Source organism: Anas acuta, chromosome 5 (genome assembly GCF_963932015.1).
Source record: "Anas acuta chromosome 5, bAnaAcu1.1, whole genome shotgun sequence".
NCBI classification, from domain to species: Eukaryota; Metazoa; Chordata; class Aves; order Anseriformes; family Anatidae; genus Anas; species Anas acuta.
Genome location: NC_088983.1, coordinates 39134957 through 39160733, shown reverse-complemented (window position 1 = coordinate 39160733; position 25777 = coordinate 39134957). Strand labels below are relative to the sequence as shown.

Below are 25777 nucleotides of genomic sequence, written 5' to 3'. Positions count from 1 at the left end.
TTGCTTCCCCCCTACTACATACTTACATACTAAATAATGGTAAAGCCAGCAAGCTTGCGAAGTACAATTGAAAATAGAAAAAAAATACAGAAAAGTGAATCCATTACATGACTGCAACACCTTCCAATATTTTCTGGGCCAAGAGCATCTCAAACTATATATATATTATTGATTCATCAGATTACAAACAGGGAAGAAAGAAACAAATCTCATGACAAAGGTCATACCAGATGAAATCAGACATTCTATATAGCCTAAAATATTGCCAAACAGTGCAAGTCTAGCAAAGACTAAGAACAGGGCACACAGACAGTGACACTTCCTCAGAAATATTCTGCCAGCCTCTATTTGTGGTTCAGGGATTTCTTGAGCCAGAGATGATATCTTATAAATAAGATAGCCTTCAAAGGATTTTTTCCAGTTGGTTTTTGAACTTGCACAAAACGTAAGCCTCCAGAAGATCCTGTGACAAACTTCCATAGCTTAATTACAAATTACAACAAAAAATTCCTTCTTTCTCTGTTTTGAATTTGCTGACAGTCAGGTTCATTCAATACTCCCTTCTATACAGCTACTCCAAACCATTCTCAGTCATCTGTCTTCAAGACTGAAGACCTCTATTCTAATCATAACATCCTCAGTCATGCTTTGTGTGAAAGCCCTTCCATGCTGCTAGGCACCCTACCACCCTTCTCTGTGTTTTGCATTTCTCCTTAGGGAGCATCTGGGATCCAAACTCCAAAAGGAATATGTGATACAGCTGCATCACTGATTTACATACTGTCATCATATGTTTTCTGATTTCCTTTCAACTGTTGAGCAGTAACAACCACTTCAGAAGTCTTTGCACGTGATAGGGGACTATCCCCCACCCACACCATGTGCATCACTTAATCTTCATCTGCAATGAATTTCATCTGTCATTCGTGTGTGTTTGTTCTGCAACTCTCCACAGTTCTCAGGGTGTAGAGACTTAGAGTGGAACCGCCTTCTAACAGTGAGGGTAGCAGTGCACCTCGGATCAGTCCAAGAGCCCAACAAGACAACCTTCCAGGAGTTCTGGGGATCCTCCATCACTGAAATTGCTTAAATCAAGACTGACAGTTGTTATTGACAGTAGCTGTACTAACAGACGTGCCCTAATCCAACTAAATTTGTTTATAACTTTGTTTATGATTGCTCATGTAATCCAGAAAAGTTCACCTGGTCAAAAATGGTTCCCTTGGCTTTGTAACCTATGAATTTTATTGGATATGTTGGGGTTAGTTAGCCTGACTAGGGAGAACCTGATCCATTGTTCTTCAGGTAATACCAAAAACAATGAGAGATTTGAGCTAGGGAAAGAAACAGCAGGAAATTTCACTTCTTCAGATTTATCCCAAACGCTACTTTTTTTTTTTTTTTTTTAATAATGTTTGCTATTTCTCACATTTTGCAAGTCAGTAACAAAGCAAATACAATTGAAAGGTATTTGTCGGTAGTATTTTTGTCTAATGCCTAAAAGCAAATAATGACAAATATTGTGACCAAACAATTAAAAGTATACATGTTTTAAAATGTGCTGCAAGGAGAGAAGAGGAAGAAATGGAACTGTTTCTAAGTTTAGCAGTGCCAAGCTGTCAGAACTCAGATAGTGAAAAACAGACTCTAGAAAAAGCCACTTTCTTAAACACCTATACATACTCTCCTTAATAGGCTGTTCAAGAATTCATCTACCTATTGTAATGTAAATTATATAAATCATCCCTAATACATTATGTGGACGTCATCTCTTCCTGACTGATATCGTAGGTGTACACTATCACTGTCACCAAAATATATCTTGTCCATGTCCTATTCTCCCTGGATTAATCTCCTGTGCTTTCCCTTTCATGATTAAATGAATTCTATTCACATAAAATTACATTTTCAGCAGTAGTTGTTCAATGCCTTAGTAACAGTTTTTAAAAAGGCATTACAGCAGCTGTTTAATCATATAGTATCACTTGTTCAGTGGGTTATTTTTGTAACAGAACAAACTTATTTCACTAGGCTTTTTTTGAATGAGGTATTTACAATTTACAACCAGTCTGGGAGATTGACAGACGTCAGGAATATAGCTCAGATTATTTTATATTAGATACTTTGAAAAAATATCATCTACAGCATTTGTCACCCACCTAAAACATTTGCAACTGTGAGGTAAACATTTTTACATCTCTCTGCAGCTTTCTTAGAATCAATAAATGTCCTCCACTGTCTCTTGCTCATGGTAAGATTTAGACTATAAATGCTCTTTCCCTCTACCAACCAAGTCTGTAAACACAGGTCTTTAATTCATACTCCAATTTTACTTCCCAAAGGAGTTCCTCTGTTCACTATTGCAGTTTCTTATAATCACTGTAGCGGGAGAAAACTGTACTATATTAAAATTATTTAAAGTGGAACAGTCTTTTCAAAAAAGGCAATAAAGGTTTGAAAAAAGAATTATTATAGGACTCCACTACCAGTAAATGAACAGTCACAAGAAAATCGTTAAAGTTCAAACGAACTATTTTGAAGTGCAGTGCTAAACACAAACACTCACATTTCTTTTTTTTAATAAAAAAGATAACATGACCAAATCAAACACTTTGAAAACTTTAAAATGCTTTGTCTCTAGTTAAACGTTACTTTACACAGAGATATTTATGAAGATCAATTTTCTTTGACAAGCTAAAGTGTGCTTGTAAGTTACAGGTACGAGATCTGATGCTTTCAGATTACATTTCTACAAGTTAATTTAGTCATCTCATACTCGTAGGCAATTTTCCTCTAAGTGACTAGAGTGTTCTCGGAGATTTCTACTCCTCCTTTTCTTCCTCTCCCTCCCCCTCTTTTTTCATATTCAAATACAACTCAGAAATAAAGTTGTTTGTGGGATAGAAAGAAAATACATAAAATCAAGAGTAAGCGAACACGTATTATGGAATGAGCAACAGAAAAAAGGGTAAAAGAAGGGGCAGACAAGCATGTGGAATAGCAACAGAAATTTCAAAGCAGGATACGGTAGTCTTTTATTTACATTAAAATGTACTTGCTGTCAATATTCTAACTGTAAATTTCTATTAAGATAAATCAGAAGATGTCTGGATTTCTGTTCCTCTGCATATTTAATACTAATATTGAGGTTCCACAGTCCAATCTAATTTAATCTAATGCACATGCACGCTACCACCAAAAGAGTGCTTGCTCCTTCCCTTAGTACTACCAATCCTATTATTTCCCTGATTCCTCAAGATCTTTCCCTTCTCAGCAGCTGTTCAATTTTATGTTCTTGCCAACTCTTTTGCACCATTCATGCAGTCAATTCAGGCAACTAAATCCATATCTGGTGATGGGCCAAATCCATAATATCACTGAAGTGTGTTTCAAACTGATTTGTTCAAAAGAGAAGAGGCGATCATAATTTATTATTGAGGTCAGAAGCAATGTAATACAACACAATTTCAAATTCATTACATTCTTATTGATAAGAACTCCACAGCTGCATAACAAAGAGAAGAAAAATAAATACTCAATAAAAGCAAGAGAGGAGCCGAGACATGCAACAGACAAAACAGAGGTCTATTAGGCTCCTTCAAAAAAAAGCACAGAAGGATGAAAAAAATGCAAACTACACTATAGCAACCTTCATCAGAATTAATCTTTTAGTAGTGACTGACATGACAACTAAAGCAATTAATAATCACACATACAATTACTTAGAGATGAAAAGCACCATTTTACAGCTACAAATATTTTTCCTCCAGTATTTAATGCATGGGAGCAGGGGAAGCCAATGTAAATTCATTTTTTTTAAAAGCAGGGATGGATGCAGCATTAGCCAGATCATTCTGGGGTAAGCAAGAATTATTTTGTTACTCGGGGTAAAACAGTTTCTTCACCCTCACAAAAGTTATTTTATTCCACCTACTCCCATCTGAAGTGACAGGAAAGGGAACACACAAGCACCTTGCACTCTCACTGCTGTGCCCATGATACCATACCCCTTTTGAACACTGATCAACAAACCCACTAGTACTGCCTGTATACAATTCCTTTTTCAAATTTTGTCTTAAAGGATAATGTAATCCTAAAAAGGGTACCTGAAAGGTGCAGCAATTTATTGTTCTTGTTTTTCCTGAAAGGAAAAGCATGCTTTTCGATATGAGAAGGTAAAAGGAAAGTCTACAAAAAGTAACCACATCCAAGCCAGAAGAGAGAGAATGATTGTTCCAGGCTTGAGAGACTTCTGGAACAATTAATGAGCACCTACAATTGCTCCCTGTGTACAACTAGGAGCTGGGCTTGTTAATTTTCCTGAAGACAGACCCAGTTAAGAATCCCTGATGTAACATGTAGACACCAGTGACAATAGGTAATGTTAGAGGTCCCAGACTTTAATGTTTTTCTTGATAAATCCTATCTGCATTTTAGATTTATTTTTTTAGGTTGGTAGATGACTTATTGCCCAAACTAAACCATAGTATTATGTGGGAAACCTGTGTAATGAATAAAGGACAAAATGACATCTTTAGGCTCTGAAGGCTTTTTGCTTCTTCAGTAACCCATAATTGCTGTCTTTGATAGAGCCACGCTTTTTTTGTGTCAGAGGATTTCAGTCAAGAAATGGGTTAGCCTAAAGCAAATTCCATGGTATAAAAAACAATCAACATTTGTAGTTTCTCTTGTTGAACTCTATCTTCTAACAATTTCATTAAGATAAGGTACACCCAGAGAAAAAAATAGTAACAATTGCTCTAACAAGACTCCACTGGTAAAGAAGTCAGGGTGGAAGTGCTGTTCTCCATCATAAATGCTTTGGTACACTCCCTCAGACATCAGAAAGATGTCAATGAACATTGCTAACTGAGCGTCTTTTCCAGAAAGATTATAAAGAGTAGAGAGACTTTCTCTCCAAGACTATTACTCTTGCACCCCCTAGCACTTCATTTACTCAGAAACATCTAACCTAATTTACCTCCTATTACCTGTCAATTTATAACACTTAGCCTTCTGGTATCTCCACTCTGCCAGCATTTCCCTTGCAGAAAATTTCTTTGCTATAAATATCTGTAATTATGGCCTCTAGCTTTTATGACACAAAATTTTTATGACACAAAAATCATTACAATGGTATCAGCCTACTAAAGCACCCCATCTTGAATTAGTTTTTCCACTTTGGCCAGTTATGTTTTGTAGCTAGCTTTTCAGTGACACATTTTCTGCACATCGAAACACATGCACATACTCAAGGAGAAAATACCACGTTATCACAGCCTGTTTTCAATCAAGATCTTAAAAAGAAATAGAGAAGGTATGATCAGTATCACAATCCAAATTATCTGTAGCAGATTCAGAAATACCACGCTTTATAAAATGGGATGATGAGTGTGTACTGTCAAAGGAAGGTCATCTGATTCACAATCCAGTAAAGGTTGAAAATGAGTCAGAACTAAAGAAAACATAGTTCCTCCCTACACCTTATTCTGTCCCTCAGATATGCTATTTATTAAATGAGATTCTAGTTCACAATTTTACACATGCAGAGAGAACAACACGCGAGGAAGAATAACAGGACAAAAGAGTTCCCTTGAGGGTAGCAGCACGCAGTTAATATAACTCTCATTTTGAAACAAAGGCTCAAGGCTCAATATGCCTTTAGCATTCTTTTAAGAAATTTACCTAAACCTGGACAAAAAATAATCCCTTTAAGGCAAAGATAAAAAGAAACTAAAACACAAAACCAGAACCAGATCTTTTATGTGCTCAGTAGAGCTACCTACCTTCCAATACAACAGCCAGAGACATCGCTCTCATGAATACTGGGAGTGAACAATAGACAAGAGAACACAACATGTGATTTGGACAAGTATAAAAATATGGGGTGGGTGAGGGAGGTAGGAAATCAAGAAAAAGCATGTATGAAGTTGGATGTAGGAACTATGAGCTCTTGAGCAACAGGATGAGAAAACTGGAAAGAACCAGAGCAAAATGAATAGGTTTGATTGAGGAAGACTCAAAAGCAGATGAAAAGGGCCAGGAGAGGCCAAGACACTGGCAGCAAATGTGAGGAATATCGGGACCACAAACAGGATAAGAAGTACGGGAAGAGCTGGGGCAGAAAATGGAATAGGCAGTCAGTGCCCCTTGGAGTACTGCGCAGTTCCCAGCCTGCCTTCCACTCCAAAGCCAGTGCTTACAAACAGCACCGCTCCCCGTAAACACATTCCTGAGCACCCTGCTGGCACAACAGTTCTGCCAGTCTCCTCTGATGCTGGTTCATGCACAGTTGGATCACACAGCACTGCTTCTGAGCATCAACGAACAAGGAAACACTCCTATCCCAGTTTGTTTCTTCGAAAATTGGTATTAGGAAAAAATTATCCATATGACAAACAGAACAGTAAATGAAGTCTGGCTCCTGCAATTAAGTATCTGCCTGATACTCTTTACCATAAAAATAGAATGTCGTTTCCCTAATGTAGCTTGCACAGAGATTAAACAAAAGTGGATCAAGTATTAAAATTAAAACAAACACAGCTTCTCCAAGTCAATCAACATCTTTTAATATTACCATGACTACTACTATCACTACCATATCAGATAGCATATCTACTATCTACTAATGCCATTATTGGAAAAGAACCAATACTTTACAGGCAAGCAAAAGGAAGTCCCTGCTTTAAAAAGTTTACAGTCTAATTCAGAATCAGAAATGTAAATAGGAACATGAAAGAGATGAAAAAAAATTGAAAGTAATACATGGCAACACAGAAAATCACAAAGTTGATGGAGTAAAAGGAAATTTCAAAGGAAGGAGGGAAGGCAGAAAGTAAATATAAGTAAAAGTAAGAGAAGGAGAACTGGAATGTAGTAGAAATAATTTACAGAATTTTGAAAAATTAAGACAGGAATACTAAACATACTATCTGAGAGTCGGAGTAATGAGGTTTTTTGTTAGAAAATTTCACTGGCAAGAAAAGTCGGAGATGATCATGCTACAGAAACCATAACAAGCAACATGAAGCCCCTAGTCAGGACAGACTGAGTTTTAGGGGTATCACAAAAAGAAAAGACAAGATTAAGCAAGAGACACAGTGAATTGTCTGCATAGATGTTTCGATCACACTGTAAAGCCTCCAGTTTCAAGTAGTGGACACGAAAACAGCAAGACAAAAATAGAGATAAACTGTCACACATTTAAACATACTGATTTGTGATTTCATAAGCAAAACATATATAAATTCAATTCATTGCAAATACTGTCAATATATAGTAGCAGCAAAAGATTAAGGCAAAATATTTAAGAAGGATGTTGATTAGAAAATTTTTAAAATCCAGTAATATGGATCTGAAGAAATAAGTGAGTACAATCAAAGCATGAAGAATTATAAGAATGAGAAAAAGCTTGCTATGTTGATTTTAATGGGAACAAAATTTACCCCCTTTAATCTGTCAATGTTACTCTAATTCAATTCTAAATCATAAAGCATACCAACAAAATCTCCAAAACATTGATACTTTTCAGTTTTTCTTCTATCACTTACTATTAGTTTTGCAGTACTATCACAGAAAATAATGTACACCCAAATAGTTCTGAGATATCAGAATATTGAAACAAAAACAGTTATTCTACATTTCCATGTACTCAAGACATAGAATTATATGTCAATTATATAGCTCTGGTTTTACATATATATATATATATATATATACACACACATATATATACACACACAGAGCTGGGTGGGGGAGTGCAGATATGAAAACATATATGCGTAAGGACAGATTATCCATTACAAGAGAATACTTTTATCAGGAAAAATGTAATTAATACTTAAAATCTGGCACTTCCTATTTTTAGTTCAGACAAAAAAAAAAAGGGACAGCTTGTCTGATTAGAACAAAAAATGAATTTCTGTAATGTTAGGAACAGTTCGAGAAGAAGCACTGAGCAGATGGATAACCAGCTTTCACTGATGCCAAGTCCTATGATTTTACTGGAAATCTTTATCACGGAGGGCTTTTCTTCTAGTTGGGAAAGCTATTTTGGCAAGGGCAGAGAGGTGGGGGTTGTGTTTTTCTCAATTTCATATTCCTGCCTCTTTACAGGTACATAAAATAGCAGTATCTCTCAGGCTTAACAACAAGGCCAAAGTTGTAGGCTGCTCAGGGCACAGCTGTCACAACTAAAAGCTTTGCAGGTAGAAGATCACTGCATAAAGAGTGTCCAAAGATGTGAATCTGTATCTATGACATGAACACCAAAAAGGAAAGGAAAGTTCTGATGTTCTGGAATGGGACAACAAACAGGAGAAGAAAGCACATCAGGGAAGTTCTGGAAATGTTTATGGAGTAAGAGAGCAAAAGAAAACAACATGAGGAGGATGCACTAGGATGCACGTAAAGCATGTGCCTATAACTGTTTATGTCAGGAGTACAGACACTAGTGTCAAGTGTCCTACTACCAGTCCTTAACTGCATCAGTGAAGCTTTCTGTCAAGATCAGTCACCTGGTACTACCTTAAAAATGTTGATACATAATAATTGAACAATACATTCGTGCTCTACACAGAGCTCATGCCACCCGGTGAATAACAAGGACCTGAAGTTTGGATCTATTACATTTTAGAGCAAATATGATACACTAGCTAAATACAACTGTTCCACATGTGGTCATAAAGACATGCAAAAAGTAATTTTAAATAACTTTTCATTATTTTTAGCACAGAGACAATGTTCTCAGAGCTGATTAACAACAATTGTTCCCTATATCAGTTGCATATCTCAGTTGCATAAGAAATAGAGATGCAATCTGATAACAGGCCTATGCAGCAGTTGCAGGATTTTGTGCATTTGTTCTGTTATATCCCATAGGAGGGCTATGAGCATAGCGACATGCAGAACAAGAATGTTTGTACCTTTTCTAAAAATCTCTTCTTCGTTATTAGGAAAGGTCTAAATCTCTGTACACTGATGCATCTATTGCCTATCTGCCTGCTTCATTGGCAGAAGAACTGGGGGCAAGGGAAGTCTATTCTCTTTTAATCTCCAAGCATTACATCAATAGCAAATATATTTCTAAAAGAAAGTTAGAGCAAGTTGTAATTCTTGTTCTGCCAAAGTCCTACAAAAAACAACAAACATTTATTCACTTAGAACACTTGTACAAAACATCAGAAATTTCCCATTTAATTCTTCCTGATGAAGATCTGATGATCAATGAGTAAAACTGCTCAAGTAAAAAACAGTGGAAAAAAACGGAATACTTGAAGGAAAGAAAGCTATATGAAGATACATGGACACAAATAATTTCACAGAGCACACACACAAAACAAAAAATGGTAGAACTTGGCAATCAAATACCAACAGAAAACGGGAGCCCTGACATATACAACAATAATCCAAACCAACAATGAGTAAGGCAGTTCTGTAAAGAGAACTGATTTGCAACTATTTTCTTGAACTTTTAAACTGAAAGGGTTCCTTTTTAGCATCAGAACCATGCCTTGCTATTTCTATTCTTTTTGTTTGAGCAGAATTAGCCAGAAAATAAGAAAACTAATTTACACTATACTCTACTTTTTTTCCAAATTAGTCCATATATATCCAGGATAGAAAAGTTGCATGGAAACCTATTTTTAAGACAAGCTTTGTTCCATGAACTTATCTGTTCAGCTCAGTGATGACAAATATGCAAGAATATACTGCAATAGACTTATCAAAATTAAACAGAAAGGCCCAAAACCAAGAGCTTACAGAGACAGAACAGTATTTTAGGGAATGCGAAGTAACTGCGAATTTGGAATTCCTATACTTACTTCCTATAATTTCTACTGTGCTCCAGTAACTGCTCATAAGTTCTATTCCCCACCTCTTACAGTATTCAAGTGCTAAGTACCTTCTGAAATTATATTTATTTGTACAATATCAAAAACATTCTGCCAGTTTTGTCTGAACTATATAGCATTTGCCCTCCTACCCTTAAAGTTACAAAAAAAATAAAGGGGGGGGGGAAGCGTAGAATTCATGTCCAAAATTTTTTTTTTCATCTAGTTAATCATTGCATCTTGCAACTCTGCAACTCAGCACATTATTATTGAGGGATGCATATTGGCAGCTTTTGGTAATAACTGATAATGTCTACCACTCTTCAAAGAAAAGTAATCAAGTCTCTGTAATGCGATTTTAGAATCTTATATTTAAACCTAACACATCCATTAACAACCATAAAAACTAACGAATGACTTAAACCTATTTTGGGGCACTTAACCCTCATCAGTTAAAAAATGAGGACAGCTCTTCAAACATAGCAAGATTCTTCTAGCAAAGTAAGGTTATCCTATCATTTCCACTTCTCTTGTTCTTTGCGCTTCAACAGCATTTTCCTAAATTGATTCAAGACATTCCCTGAAGGCTTCACAATGGACTTGTAGTTTACCTCAGCTAGGCATCAAAAGCAATATAGAAAAGTTTTCTTTGCTATACACAGTGTTAATTTATACAGAAAGAGAGAAAACACTAAAAAAGACTCATGAACTAAAGCATCATTCTACTCCACATACAAGTAGTGTAAGCCCCAACAAAGTAGCTCTGTGTGGCTAATGATATCAGATGTTATCAAAGCCACCTGGCTTTGTTAATTCTTGCTTAAGACCATTTTCAGTTGCTTTCCAACTATTCAGTATGAGATTTTCCATGCCAATGGTCTGCTGCAGGTAATTTTTCCTCTCTTCTCACCACCACTTAAAAAAAAAAAAAAAAAAGAATAAGAGAATGTCTGGAACGGTTTTCTGCCATGAATAAAGCTGGGGTAAAAAAAAAAAAAGCCCTTGTAAGGTCTTCCTTTGAAAAATTGTAAGTGTTCTTCTGGCTCAAGTCAGCACCTTGAAATCATGCTGGACAATCTTTTTGTATTAGGGATGTCCAATTTGCTCGTTCTGTGAAAAATGAGACCCGATCTGGTCAAGCTACAAGCTTCTAGATTTCAGTTTGTACATACAAAGTGGCAAAATCTGCTGGAGCTCAACACCTAGTCACCAAACAGTCCATCTTCAGTGACCTTCTATACGTCATCCCAGTATGCAAGGCAAATGAATTGGGTTTCCTCTAACCTCTGGTTATAGGGGAAAGAGCAAAATTCTCCCACTAAGAGAAGTCTGCATTTAACAGGCATTTTTGGTGCAGCACCAAACAAGAAGCGTCAGCCCACGTACTTCCACCCCACTATCTCTATCACAGTTGAATGCAGTGGTCTGTAACTTCACATTACTGGGTAACTGAATAGGATTTAGGAAATTCTGTCAGAATGTCTGGAGTGAAGGCAGAGAATACAGCTTTAAGCAGACACTAGAAATGGAAAGAATAAACTGGGATTTGACTAGCACGGAAAGAAACTACAAGGAACATATGAAGGTGTGGTGGTGGATGAGAGAAAAATGAAAGCAAATGATGAGTCCCGTAGAGAACAACTCAGGTCTGGGGATCACTAGGACTGGGCAGAATGAGGGATGGAGTATATTTGACAGAGCTGCAATTTAGTGAACATGTGTAGAAGGAAACTGGCCCACAACAAAAGACTGAGAAAAGATCCACCACTTGGAATCAGAAACAAAGACAATAAGAAAAATAAACAGAATTAAGTGAGAGTGAGAAGAATCAGTAGGTGGGCAAAGACTCAAGGCACAGGCACAAGCTGCAGACAGAGATGGTCTGGGACTACTTGAGACTAAATACTTGAACAGAATCAGTGCTGCTGCACTGGGGACTGGCCTGAGGCAGGGACAAACTGGAAGAATAATCAAAAACGGGAAAAAAAAGTGTGTGGCTTAAAAATTATTTTTAAAAGTAAAACAAAATCCCCCAAAGATTATCATACTTGACAAATATCTGCAACTACAGAATGATCCCCCTTCTGAAAAAAATCTCCCATTTTCCTCCACTTCTGATAAAAATACAGCATAACAATCTACAGCTCACAGTTACTTAATTCAAGCATCTGGAATGTTCATATAATAGATTTTAAAAGTTCCAATCCTGCTAATTATCAACATGACATCCATATCACACAGTATTTGTGTTCTCATTTTGCTGCCATTTTTTCTTTATTTAAACTAGAGAATTCCACACAGAAGCATGCTTATAAAATTATTAACGAAATATCAAGCTTTGAATTTTAACTCCTTGGATATCAGGATTTCCTTCATTTAAGTCTGCCTACTAGCACTAATTCTGTCACCACCACTGTGTACATCCAAACTATCTCGTTCAATTAACAAGACGTTTTCTCGGAATAAATCTAAGTTGTGTATTAAAGACCAACAATCTCTATAAGACCCTGCTTTCAATACTGTGGAACCTAAATGTTCTGTAGGAGAACAGGTTTTTAGTCAGAGTGTGTGCCAAAGAATTCTTAACCGGCTACAGTAATTACGTAGTTGTGTACTGGTGCAAGACCCTGCTAAGCTTTTGCATTCATGAAAAATGGCACTTTAATTCCATTCCCTCTCCAGTAATCCCCTAACTGCTTGGTGCAATTGAATTGGATCCACGGTGCAATTTCAGAATGCTAAACAGCAATATCCTAACAGAAGTCAAAGTTACAAAAAAAGCAGAGATGCAAGCTTCTTCTTAGATCACTACAAGTAAACATGATTCCATTCCAAGCTAAAGAAACCATGTATCATAAGAACAAGAGCCCATAACACTTCCACAAGAAAATAAATAGATAAATATATCCAATGGCTACAAATGTGACTTGAAAGATAACTTTTAGAAGAGAAAATCCTGCTATATAACCATGCAGTTTTACAGTCCATTTGAATTAACTAACATGCAAAACTATTAAGTCTACACTAGGCTGAAGACTTTCCTAATAATAAACTAAATATTTTACAGCTCTGCCATAACCAGCTGCAGTCATATTTTAAGTTACATACAATAGAAATATCTTTGTATTAGCAAAGGGGAAGATGTGTGGTATTTAAATTAACGGAAGACATAAGTCTATTAAAAAATAGATAACCACAGAGAATTAGTACTACTTAGAAAATCTTACTAAACTCCATAAGTAAGGAAGACAATCTTTCATTTCCTAACTGACAAGAGATCTACCTTTTATTGCATTACTGTAAAGATCTAAGCATGTAACACAGTAATTCATGCCACCTTCCTAACTCAGTGCATTTTTTTGTCATCTCTCCTTTTAATTAACAAAGGACTGGGGGAAGAAAAAAAAAAAGCAAAAACTGACATCCTAGCATTCACTATCATAGAAGAAATACAATATCAAGCAGTCAGAAGTTCTAATGCTGCCCTATCCTTCTGTCAGTAACAACTGTGAAAAATTCTAAGAACCAAGTCGATCTGTTAATTTGTTTCACAATTTTCTTTGAATTGCTACACCAGATACTGCAAACAAATCAAAACGGTTAAATAACCCACCTCCTGATATCAGCTCATTTTACTGGTATCTAAAAATGATGAGAAGTAAGCCGTAGGATATTGGACGTGTAAGAACTGGAGTGGATTACACTCTGAGCTTAACATCTTTGAACATACACACACAAGGTATATTGGGCAAGTCACGCAGTTATGATTTAAAACCAAGCCAACCAAACAAAAAACCACAACTGTGCAAGTATTCACTCTGTTACAATGAAAAAATAAAAAATAAATGTATTATTCAACATGATTTTATAAAGAACACCACACAGATTTGGCAATTTAGACATACTCTGAATAACACCGAGTTGATCACAAAATGTCTTAAAACGCTGGTTCATGTTCTTTTCCACAAGCGTTCATTTTAGAACGGTACAACTTTCTCCTTCTGATTCAGTGAAGCCTCGCCTTCTTCATCTACCAATATCTTCATGTTACCTACCTTCACAGCCTACACTAGCTCATTTTAACTAGCAAGTAAAAACTACATTCATAATTCTAAGAGGAGACTGTTTTAAAATGAATTTTGCACATTCATGATCTGCTCCCTTCCCAGATATTATCTGAACACAAGTATAATAATGCAAATAAAACCTAAGATTTTCTCTGCTAAGAACTCACACAATTCATACCAGACTAAAATTACATGACATTTCATTTGAAAGATTAACTGAAACCATTCTCATTCAGACAGTAGGAATAAACAAATATCAGTAACCATTTTTTGAACTCACACTCCTATTCAAAAGCACATAAGAACATGCAACGTATTGTTCTCTTCATAACTACTTATGCAAATGTTTTCTATAACAATTTCTGCTGCTCTGCCTTCATATTCTTCCAGTTAACACATTTATGTCACAATCATTTTTTCTTCAAGATGTACGTATTGTAACAGACATTAGAAAAGATCTCACTTCACACTGCAATATGAGGATTAAAACATTTTTAAAATGCATCTAGACTAATACAACCATAAAAACCACTAAAAAAAATAAAGCAAAGATTTAGTTTTGCGAAGCGTAGACATCAACATAAATCTTTACCAAAAGACAGACACACCAGCGATTAAAACTATGCACAACAGAACATAAAAAATTTTATTTTTGAATGTTGCACAGCTTTTAATGCCATCCTAACATTCTTCAAAGAACGAAAAAGAAACTTTCAAAGAATGAAGAAGTCCTGGTTTTACTCAGGAGATAAAACTTCACACTTACTAATTCACTAATTCAGTAAGTGAATACCTAACCTCACAAAGAACACAACAAAGACATATTTATCAATCAGTATAATTTAAAACATATCATATCAAGTGAAAATTCTGACATACACAATTTGCATTACAAGCAACAAAATAATGAAAATAACAAAATAACAAAATAATGAAAAATCAGAAAAAAAAATACAAGAAATAAGATAAGACAGACAAAACAAAATGCTAAGATCATTACCTCAGCTAAGGGGATGGTTAGCACTCAGAAATTCAACTCATTCTTTTAAACAGATATAAACCAGCAACATAATGCCCTCGTTTTTTCTGAGTCTAATTGTCTACAAACAAACCTTTCCTGTTCTGTAAAACACAGCATTTTTAAAAAACTGAAACTTGCTGAAGCTGTAGTTTTCAGCAACACACAAATTATTCGATAACAAGGACACTGTGACAATAAAGCAATCATACTCATTAGGTCATTATCCTACGTTACTTCCAAAATACTTTAATCAAACCTGTGTCTTTTTTTTTTTTTTAATAAAATGTATAAACAAGCAGAGCAGACCTAAATATGATCCTCACCCCCTGACATGCACTGCTTTTTCACATGAATCCACAAAATCTGTATTATTGTTTCGAGGGTACTATTTCCTCCTCTCTTAAAACAAGTACTTTGTTTCCTTGCTGGCTCCTATCAATTTATTTTAATGTCAAGAGCTGTCACAATAGACCCTAAAAAAATGTTTAGCTAAAGCAAGGTAAAGCACACGTTGAATGGAAGACGTAGAATTAACACCTAATAAGACTACTAACAAGATTTCCAATTAGACATCAAGACAATCTACAGAGTCAAATAGATGTATTGGAATATAGAAATACAAGTCAGTAGAAATAAATAGTACTTCCTTATACTTTCAGTTCAAAAGTACTATTCATCAGAGCATTTTAAAGGCATTTTGAAGGCTACATAGTAAGTTAAAGATATTTAAATTCACTTGGGGAAAAAACAAGGTAGAACAATGGCAACACGCAACTATGAAGCTCAGGTTAGGTCTCTAGATTGAAAAAGTTTTGAGTTGTGATATCTATTTTGCTCCCCAGGCTATCTATCCAACTCTGATGTCCATACCTGACATCTTAACTACAATTCTGTTTACCATGCAACATGCCATTCAGAGATGTCAATATACATGCCATAATCATATGCTTAAAATCAGCAATTTAGGCCCAGTTTTGCAATGCTTACACAAAACGGAACTTCTGAAATTGATTCTGGCACACAGGATAGCTCTGGTCCATGTTTCTTTACTGCAGATAATTTCTAACTTATACCTGTAAGCTGTGGCTGAAAAATCCAAGTATTCAGATCTGAGAGATTTCAGAGCTTCCAAGTTGCACCAAGTAAATAAATAAATACTGTCTGTAGCTTCTTGCTGAACAGTATTCTAACATAACGGCTCAGTATGAGTTTCTAAAATAATCTTAGGTAACTGTGCATCTGTCCATACTATTAATGTATAGCTATTATATATATACACATATTTCATTTATACATACACACACACACACATATATATATACAAAATCATCACAGGCTGCCCTCCACCCTTTTCTTCTATTCCATCTTATTTTAAAATGGGAAAATGACTGATCTTTACTATCAAGGAGAGTAACACTTGCTATTCATGCACACATCTGTACAGCACTGATTACAAATCTTTGTCAAAACAAACAACAGCAAGCAGCTGCTTGACTGCTTTGTTGTGTTTAGTCATACCAGCAACCTTTTTTGTTTTCAGGGAAACAACCAAACAACTCAGATCAGCAAGAAATTCACCGTCAGCAAGAGGCTCAAAGTTGCTGCATGCATTCAGACCCATAGTTTCAAGACAAAGCTATATATGTGGCAGTCCTGTTTTACTCCCCAGCTACCATGACTCAGTGGAGTCTGTATGGGCTCCCAAAGCTACTCCCATGGAGACTTTGAAGACTCCTAAATAGACTTAGGCAGATAGAAGCAGTATTATAGGGCCCTGTTTCATCATCAAGGAACAAGAGTCAGAATATTTCAAGTTGTAAAGCTAAAAAACTTTATACAGAGTATAAAATGCTTACCTGCTGAGCTAAGCAAAACACTGAAGTCTGTTCCTCTCTGCGATTCCCCACATTCGTTCTGTCCCTCTTTTTCTGCATCCTCATAGCGGCTCCAGTTTGAAAAAATCTTTCTTCTTGAGTAGCTTTTCACTTCTCTCTCTTCTTCCTCTCGTGATTCAGTATCATCATCATCATCTTCTACCTGTAGCATTTTAACAGACAGTGAAGCCATTACAACTCAACAGCATTTATCTCAGTATTTACATAGCTGCTGATACAAACAACAACCACAGAATTCAAACCCAGAAATACAAATCAGCCTGGATAAGTAGCCACCCAGTCAAACTTTTAGAACTAGTGCTACCATCTTTCTGAACTGTATGCAATGCCATTATTAAAAGTACCCCGCGAAGCTTCGTACAGGGGTCAAGCAGTGACACTGATGCAAGTTCTGCAGATTTCCCTCCTATTCTGGAAGCCCATGGCAAACAGCTCCCTTTGTGACACCGAAAGCAATGTGTGGGGAGCAGAACTAAGAATTCAACTGCAATATCTGTCCAAGTATTGCAGTGATACAGATGATAATAGAATGAAGTGATGTTTGTAGAGCAAAATTGGATGAAGACAACATAACAAATACTGCAGAAAAAAATACCTGGATAGGGTTATCTCTGTAAGAATTTCCATTTTAAGCAAGGCCTTAACTCAAGTAGTATTGGGCTAATACTAATTGGAAAATTATTGAAATAATTCAATAATTAATTTCCTTCTTGAAAGCCATTTCACTGAAACACCTGTGGAAAAGTTAAATAGAATGTTGGCAGTCAAACTACCAGCCCAAATGCCCAAAACATGCTAGGGCTAAAAGAAGTCAACAGCATAGTCAGCTTCAGATTGGAGCTAAGCAAGCATTTGCCACAAGTACTTAACAGTGGAAGGCTCTCCCTGCCCTTGAGTCCTCTGTGCCTCAAAAGCCCTCCTCTCGCAGAGCCAGCTCAGCTGGAACAACCACCACTTTACAGACAGAAAGGCTGGCTTCACAGTGGGAGGAGTGCACAGCCGGCAGGGGAGAACAGAGCAGCTGGAAAACCTGTGCATGAGATAACTTCTGCAAAGGTCTAAAGCTCTGAAAAGGTTGAGTAGGGGAGTCAAGAAAGAAGAGATTCCCAGCGTGCCTGCTCCCAAACGTTCCTACTGACAGCTCCACTCTCTTCTCTCCTTTGCTTCATCTCTCCTTTTTACAAACCACTGTGCTCTGCCATACAATCTAACTAATTTTGCTGTCCCAATAGTAAGTGCATTCTCCATGACCAGGGCAGTGAAATTTAAGCTTGTCTACACTGCTGTAAAGCTTAAAGCCATCTCCACTCAGTGTAAAACAATGCTAAGGGCAAGCTACCTTTCTATAAGTCATTATATATCCATAAATCAAAATACGCTTACAGCTCACCATCAGACACTTGCTGTAAGGAGGACCTTGGCCTTGATAGTTTAAATGAAACATAATCCTGAAATAAATGTGAAGAGCAATTATTTATATTAAATAGTGCACTTGTAAGTGAAGAGCTACAACATCTTGTGCAGAAAGATTACTAAAATCTCCTAAGGCTTAAAGGCTTAAATAGTTACTGTCTTTTTTTTTTTTTTTTTTTTTTTTACATACTGGTATAAACATTGGACAAACTGGCATAATATCCAAGTAACAAAATCAGAAGTAGAATAATGACTTCAAGAAAAACAAGCCACCTATATTCATAAAGCAAGCTTCTTTCATCACTTTGGGAACAGCGTCACTGGTTAGGAATAGCATGAAGGAATGTGAAAATCAAAGAGCATAGGAACAGACTAAAAGCTATCATAATTGTACAAATACATCCCCAGACATCAACCCTCTGACAAGAGGGAAAATATTGCGTGCACTCTAGTTGCTTCTGTTTAATTTTTAGATAAAATCTTTTTCTTTCTATCCATCAGATAAAAACACTAAAATAGTTGTCATGAACAAACAGGTGGTTGCATGAGCGAGGGGATGAAATCACAACTCTGCATTACCAGGGACTGATCCAGAGCTATAGTTTCCACAGAACAAAGGCCAAATCCACTTATATTAAGATAACAATCAACTTTTTTCATTTCTTTCTTTTTTCCTCCTAGAAATTGAATGATTTGCTATAATCCAGCAAAACCTAATGGAATTCAGTGCCCCAAATAACTTGGATGTGATACAATTCACGAGTCAAAGCAATGATACAATTGTGTTTTACTTCCTTTTTAAGAAAAGATCGGATCACCTGAGAAAACTATTGTACTACATTTAATTACTAACTATAGACCTGTTTAAAGGATTCTCTCCTTTCAGACATCAACAAAATCAACACAGGATTATCACCATTTTATTTTAACAAGATTCAATTAAATTAATATGTATTCATATGTTTTCTTTTAGGCACGAAATACTTCTGGACTAATTTTTTTTTTTTTTTTTTGCATTCTATTATTAGCTATGTTAATAGCACACCTCAAGTAAATTGCATTTCTTAGCAGGTAAAATGTTAACTTGAACTTTAGGAAACGAGCCACAAATTCTCATAAGTGTTAACAGGCACTGTGGAGCCTAATTTCTCGAGTACTACCCTGAGATTTACTTCTGAAATGAGTAAACTTTAAATACCAACCTCCTTACTCCTTACATCTCCAATAACTATTTCAAGGAAACTTTTACATAATGCACTGTCCTGCTACAAGATAAAATTGCAAATCGTCATTTGAATATTCAACTTTCACACAACTTAAAGATGTGTTTTCACCATGATAATTAAGGATTATAAAAGACATACAAAGAAATTGCTGATCAGTGAATCTTCAGAAAATGATTTGCTTCTACTGTCTCATGAGACAGCTACCAGGTAAGAACCTCTGAGGTAACAACCTCAGAAACACAAAAATAATAATCCTTCATTACTTTCCTCTTATCTGCCTATTCAGCTAGACTATACGCTACTGTTATCATCATACCTTACTTAAAATGAGTCTTAATCAGTACAAAGCAGGCATCTATCCTTTATACAATGAAACAAAATACCTTCCCCATTTCCCATTCTCAAATAACAAATGATACAAGCTGAGACAAATTCTTGAAGCTAACTCAAATATAACCTTTAAAACAGTATTACTCAGATAAGGAGAAAAACTTATTCCTTTAAACAGTTTTGAATCACATGTACACATTATTGCTCAGTGCTACAATGCACGATGATATCACAGCAGGTACAATATTTGTCTGCTGTGCCTCTATTTCAGATAGCATTATATGCATTAACATTTGCACCTTTCACTGACATTTTGAAAGTGGGGACAGTATGCAAAAGCCCAGCTGAACAACACCAGGAAACCTTCTGACAATTTTGTCTGAGTGTTCATAGAAGGACCCTTTTGCCAAGGATGTATTTGCAACATTTACCAGAGCCCATGATTCTGCTTTCCTTCTGAAGGAAAGCAAAATGCACAGCACACAGGTCCCCAAATCTGCAGTCTCTACTACAGCATAAGGATATTTTAGTACACCCTCCTTTATACACTAATTTTGCCTGTGGGGTTGGGGAAGATATGGTACCAAGAAAAAACAGGAAAGCAGGCTTTCTGCTTGACTTTGCTCACAGGCAAGAACACGCTGATGCACACCTTTCAGGAAGGAAGGTGTCAAAACGAGGTAAACATTATTCTGAACAGGCTGTTTCCCAAGGGGTCAGCCTTTGGCACTTCCCTGGAACCCAAAGTGTTTGGGATCAGAGCAAGGCTGAAGTACACAATGGCGGAAGTGCAGCAGTGACCTCCTATATCCTGCTCCAATTACTCAGCCACCCTTCAGTGTGAGTGCCGTCCGTCCGAGCACGTTAAACACAAACACTCGGCAGGAGCTGTTGAACTCACAGCCCTTTTAAAAAACTGACAGCGCGTTAAAAGGCAGGGCTTCCGTTAGGGCTTTCTAAAACTTTCTAAAAGATTTTGTACGTATTACCTTTAGGAAGCCACGGGAGTTGCTTAGAGCCCTCTTCCTGTTCAGTTCTATCGACTTTCTAAGGGAAGTTTAAAACATTTAATCTTTGTTGGTTCTTACAATGTTCTGCTGTGGCTTGGAGGAGCATAGAAACAACACGTGCTCAGTTCACCTCTTGTTGGGCCAACTGCCCTTTGCCATTATATAGCTTTCAGACATCATTACATTTTTCCTTCTTGCTTATTTTGTAGCATTTCTCCCAGTTCTCTCCCTGAGTGTCTCTTTACAAAAGATCTGAAAACACAGTTTTGAGGTTTTTCCCAACGAACAGCAACAGCCTATGCCAACTTCCTGAGTGAACTTCTGTCTCGATTCCCTCTTCCCTTCTGGGAAATGGCTGTAAGGCTCTGGCCAAGTCCTGCTGACATTCAGGCTTATCTGTCTCAATGTCAATTTCTCTTTTCATCAGGGTAAAGGTCTAGCGAGACAAAAGGGAAGTATCCTATGGATTGAATCTGCCCAAGACTACCAGCTGTACAGGGAATGGGCATACTTAAAATGGCATCATGCAGAGACAGTTCCTCCTCTCCCCTTCATCCCCATTTAAGCAGTACCTCTTAGAGTCAGATTCTCTCAGATGGACTTTGTAAGTCATAGGGTCAAAAAAACACGTATAGTTAAGCAACCAAATGGTTCACTATCTTTACACTACAAATTCTTTCACAGAGTAAAGTCCGTATGCAGAGGCTTGTATTAGTGCATTGTGTAAGTGCGGTAGCTCGGCTGATGTTAGCTACTGAATGGTTCCTCTAGCCAGACAAGTGCAAGTGTGGAAGACTTACAGATACACTGTAATGACTTGACCTGCTCTTGAAGACATACCTGCTTTTAATTATATTTTTGAAAGTTATTGCTGGTATAATGAAACAGGCGCAAGACGACAGCACCAGGAATTAACTCAAGACAATATGAGTATGACACAGCCTCAGAAAGATTTCATTTTTGTAACAGTGTCTTTTTTTAAAAACCTTAAGGCCACCACATTGTTCTGTCTACATACAAATATTAACGATAAATTTCTGTACAGAAAAGAAAGGGCAAGTTAGAACAATGACAGAAACCACTTCAAACAACATAAAAATAAGGTCAGTATGAAGGAAGAGTATAATAAATCCCTCCCAAACTATCCTTATTTAGTGCTCTTAATCCAGACTTCAGAAAAGCAAATGGAAGATAAGATGTTAAAATTTTTCCTGAAAAATAAGGTTTTTGCAATGCAGTGATCTCAACGATAGCTTCTTTCGGAGACAGAAGAGAATATTTTGCAATAACACTCAGCAACATCTGCCAAAACTGTGAGCTGGTATATCCATACTGTTGTTTTTAATAGGCACCATAGTCACAACAGTGTAACCAAAAACACACTGTGAAAGCAAATGTAGTAATCTTATCCACCAAATTATTTTGCTCCAAAGTACTTGCTTATACTATCTACAGCATGCAAATAATTGGAACTGCATAGAAACTTCAAGTGACTTTTCTCATCACCAGAGAAACCACCTCTAAAAATATTTTTTGCACTCAGTGAAGTTACAACATGATCAAGTGCCAGGAGGCTACAAGTCCTACTTCATCTTTTTCACAGATCATTATTAATATTTCCACAAGCCATAGCCACATTTTGAACAAATCTTACGCCTCAGTGAATTGGAACAACAGCTTCTATTATGAGCTAAATCTCTCCCTCAGGCTCACTGAGCCAAAAAAGAAGCCCCACAGGCAAACAGTCTGGTTATTTTGTTTCGAACTACTGATTTAAATGGTAGACTATCTTCCCTTTCAAAGAACTAGAAAAGAACCCATAAATCCTTATATTTATTTTCCCCTGCTATCTCAGAAATACGCCTGTAACCTATTAGCACACGATTAGCTGGTTGGTCCTTCTAACCCGCAACTTACAGGGGAAAACTGAAGCAACCTCTGCTACAAGTTCCTTTAAGTCACACCACATCAGTTTCATGCTGCAGCTTCTAAAGGCATGGTTTGAAAACTGTTGATTTGTAGATTTAATATGTTTAATAATCATGCAACGAAAAATTATTACCCTATGTTCACAGCAAGAAAGTCTCAAAAGCTCTACTCCCTAGCATTGGTAGCCTTGGGACTTTGGTGAAGCCCATTAAGTAAATATTTATTTAGAAAACCACAATTCAGGATTTTGCTCCTTAGATGCAGGATTTTCCAGGCTACAAAGCCACCAGCTAAACTTTAGCTCTATCAAGTTAAAACTCCAAACTGAAGGATGGGGAAATAAGAACTGGACCATTATAACTGCAGCATTTATTCTGCACTAATTGGGAAACTCAGTAGAGAATCAAGGAGCTCCATTAACTCTGGAAGTCCTTTCGCCTCCCTTCCCTGTGGCTGAGCCATGCTGGGAGCAAAGAGCCTGTAGGAAGCTTGTCCAGCTGCTGTTTATAGATAAAGAGGCTTTTGATTTTCTGAACTTGCCAAGCCCACACTTCTCCACCAATGGAAAAGTCAACTGTATTTTTCCTTAAATTCAGTGGAAAGGATTATATGAAAGTTACTGGCAACTACATAAACGCATCAAGCAATTTCTATAAAATTGTCGCATGGACCTGCACAAAACTTGGCAGCTATATTACTTTCAAACTGACAGTAACTTGAAAAAGCTGAATGTTTTTCTTACAAACATTCAGCCAGAAATACGAGTATAAACATAAAATAAAAGACTCCATCTTGAAAGAAACAACAGGTTTCAAGTAAACCTCACAAAACAAGTAGATTGCCACAGTTTTAGCTTTTTCAGTTGGATTACTGATTATTCCTACATACAGGATGTATTTTCCAAAATCAGAGCTTTTATACATCACATACATGTGGATACACATTTGTGAATGTTTTCACATATTCCAAAAACAAATCATATTTGGTATTTTGGATAGGCTAAAGAGAATCTCTACAAAAAGCTAGTTCTTACCAAATCTGCCATTCATAAATAAAAACATCCTAAGCTGGAAATTGACTGTATTCACAAATGTCAATTCTTATGTGTTGATGCCATAGAATGATCCCATAGTCTCAGCTGAAAGGGACTACAAGAGGTCATCTTGCCCAAAATCCTGCTCAAAGGAAGGTCAAAACTTAAACCAGACCAGGCAGGCTGGGGCTTTTTCCACTCAGGTCTTGAAAACCTCCAATAGCATGCCTATTTCTTAGTGTTTCATTGTGTTTTGTTCTAGCACTTCTAGAACTGCAAACGCAGTTGTATGAACAGCTTCTACAGAAACGTGTAAAGAACACACACGAAGAATCCTGTAACATCAAAGGATCAAAGTATACTGAGGGTATATATCACAGCTGTTCAAGAACAGGCTTTTTGAAGGATATTGCTACTTTGGTAGTCTTCATCAGTCACTGAGCAAGACAGCCTCTCAATAAACATCTGTGTTATACACGGGTATATATATTGAAAAGCTTTGTATTTCGGCAACTGTATCAACAATGAAAGAAAAGTATGATAAATTATGTAAAAAGCATGCTCAAAACAGCATCCATCTGCAGAACAAATTAAAAATTCAGTCTTGATTCTAACACACAAAGGCTAATTCATAAACCTAACAGAGCCTGCCCAAAAGAGTAAAGTTTAGAAAACATTCTGGCAAGCCTAATGCGTATTTAACACCCCCCACATGTACATAGTTTTAGAACAAAACCGATGCAAATTCAGCAACTCTGCCAAGATCAAAACCAAAATGTTGAAGAAGTTTCAGGGTTTCTAGCTCAAGGAAAAAATATATGACAAAGTTTGAGTGGATCAATTTTTGCCACAAGAAAAAAAGATGACACTTTTCAAAGACTGCAGCCATGCTACCTTAAAAACGAAAACAATTCTCCAAAACTTATGTTTGAATACCGAAATAACTATTCCTAACCTTTACATTCAATGTATTGGATAACACGGATAACACCTAGTAAGAGTTCTTAAAATCCGAGTCTTTCTTTTAAATACATCTTTACATTTTGTAAAAAAAAAAAAAAAAAAAAAAAAAAAAAAAAAAAAAAAAAAAAAGAGCAAGTAATAAGGTCTAAGACATTATTTTTGTATGGATTTCAAAATATGAAAATAACTGGTGATATTCACCCCCCACTGCTCTATTTTCAATTGGCACAGTATGAAAGACAAATATTTTAAAGACACCAAATAGAACAGAAGTGTTTGAAATTGTACAGCTAAACTGGCAGAAAATTAATCAATAGCTTTTTCTCTCATTTCTAGTGTTAGCCTTCCACCAGTTTAAGTCCATGTATCAGTTCACGGCAGACAAGCACAAACAATGGATAGACAGGCTGGAAGCCTGCCGTAAGACATGGGCTCTGAAAAGCAGGTCCTTCCTTCTTATCTGGCAGCACCTACCCGCTAGTTTGGCCAACTGTACTGATAAGCCACATCCCGTGTTTTAATTTCTTGCCATGTTAAACTTGGTTTTTCAAAGCCAATTTTGTTTTCTGCTTTCCACTAAGGACTTGCGGATTCCCTGTTATTATCCCTGCTCCACAAAATACATGTTCTTTGTTGATTTTACATATTTTTATATAAAATATGTAAAAATATTTACACTGATCGGCAAAACTTTCAGCACGAACTTTAGAACATTTGTGACTTGATTTTAGTTTCCTTTCTCACTTGCTTCTTTCAGAAAGCCAGTGAGTCGTGTGAAATGTGTCATTTAAGAGGTTCAATATACAAGTACTGGTGCTTGGTTCACTGTGAGAATTTTTTCTATCTTGAATTTAAATGAAAACACCCAACATCTGACACTTTTTCAGATCAACTATCACATAATAACAGCATATTGCAAACACACAAGAATATTCACATGATAAAAATTAATGCTGTACAAGGAGATACTCTAGTAATCTAAAGCCCTAAAAAGGCAGTACATAAGAAATTCAAAAGGAAAGCTTTCTGCTTTCCTCCCTCTTTCACCATGTCTGCA

The 25777-nt window shown here is 36.5% G+C and overlaps 2 protein-coding genes across 2 annotated transcripts in view; one reads left to right on the top strand and one right to left on the bottom strand.

Annotated features, from left to right (window-relative positions):
* Window positions 1-25777, top strand: part of CHRM5 (cholinergic receptor muscarinic 5) — a 50889-nt gene that overhangs the window by 6341 nt on the left and 18771 nt on the right. The gene's annotated exons all lie outside the window — the stretch shown is intronic.
* The window catches only part of AVEN (apoptosis and caspase activation inhibitor), a 99504-nt gene that overhangs the window by 61040 nt on the left and 12687 nt on the right, over window positions 1-25777 (bottom strand). Inside the window, exon 2 of the mRNA XM_068684308.1 lies at window positions 16778-16958. Coding sequence (XP_068540409.1) covers window positions 16778-16958 — 181 coding nt within the window. The remainder of the gene's footprint in view (window positions 1-16777; window positions 16959-25777) is intronic.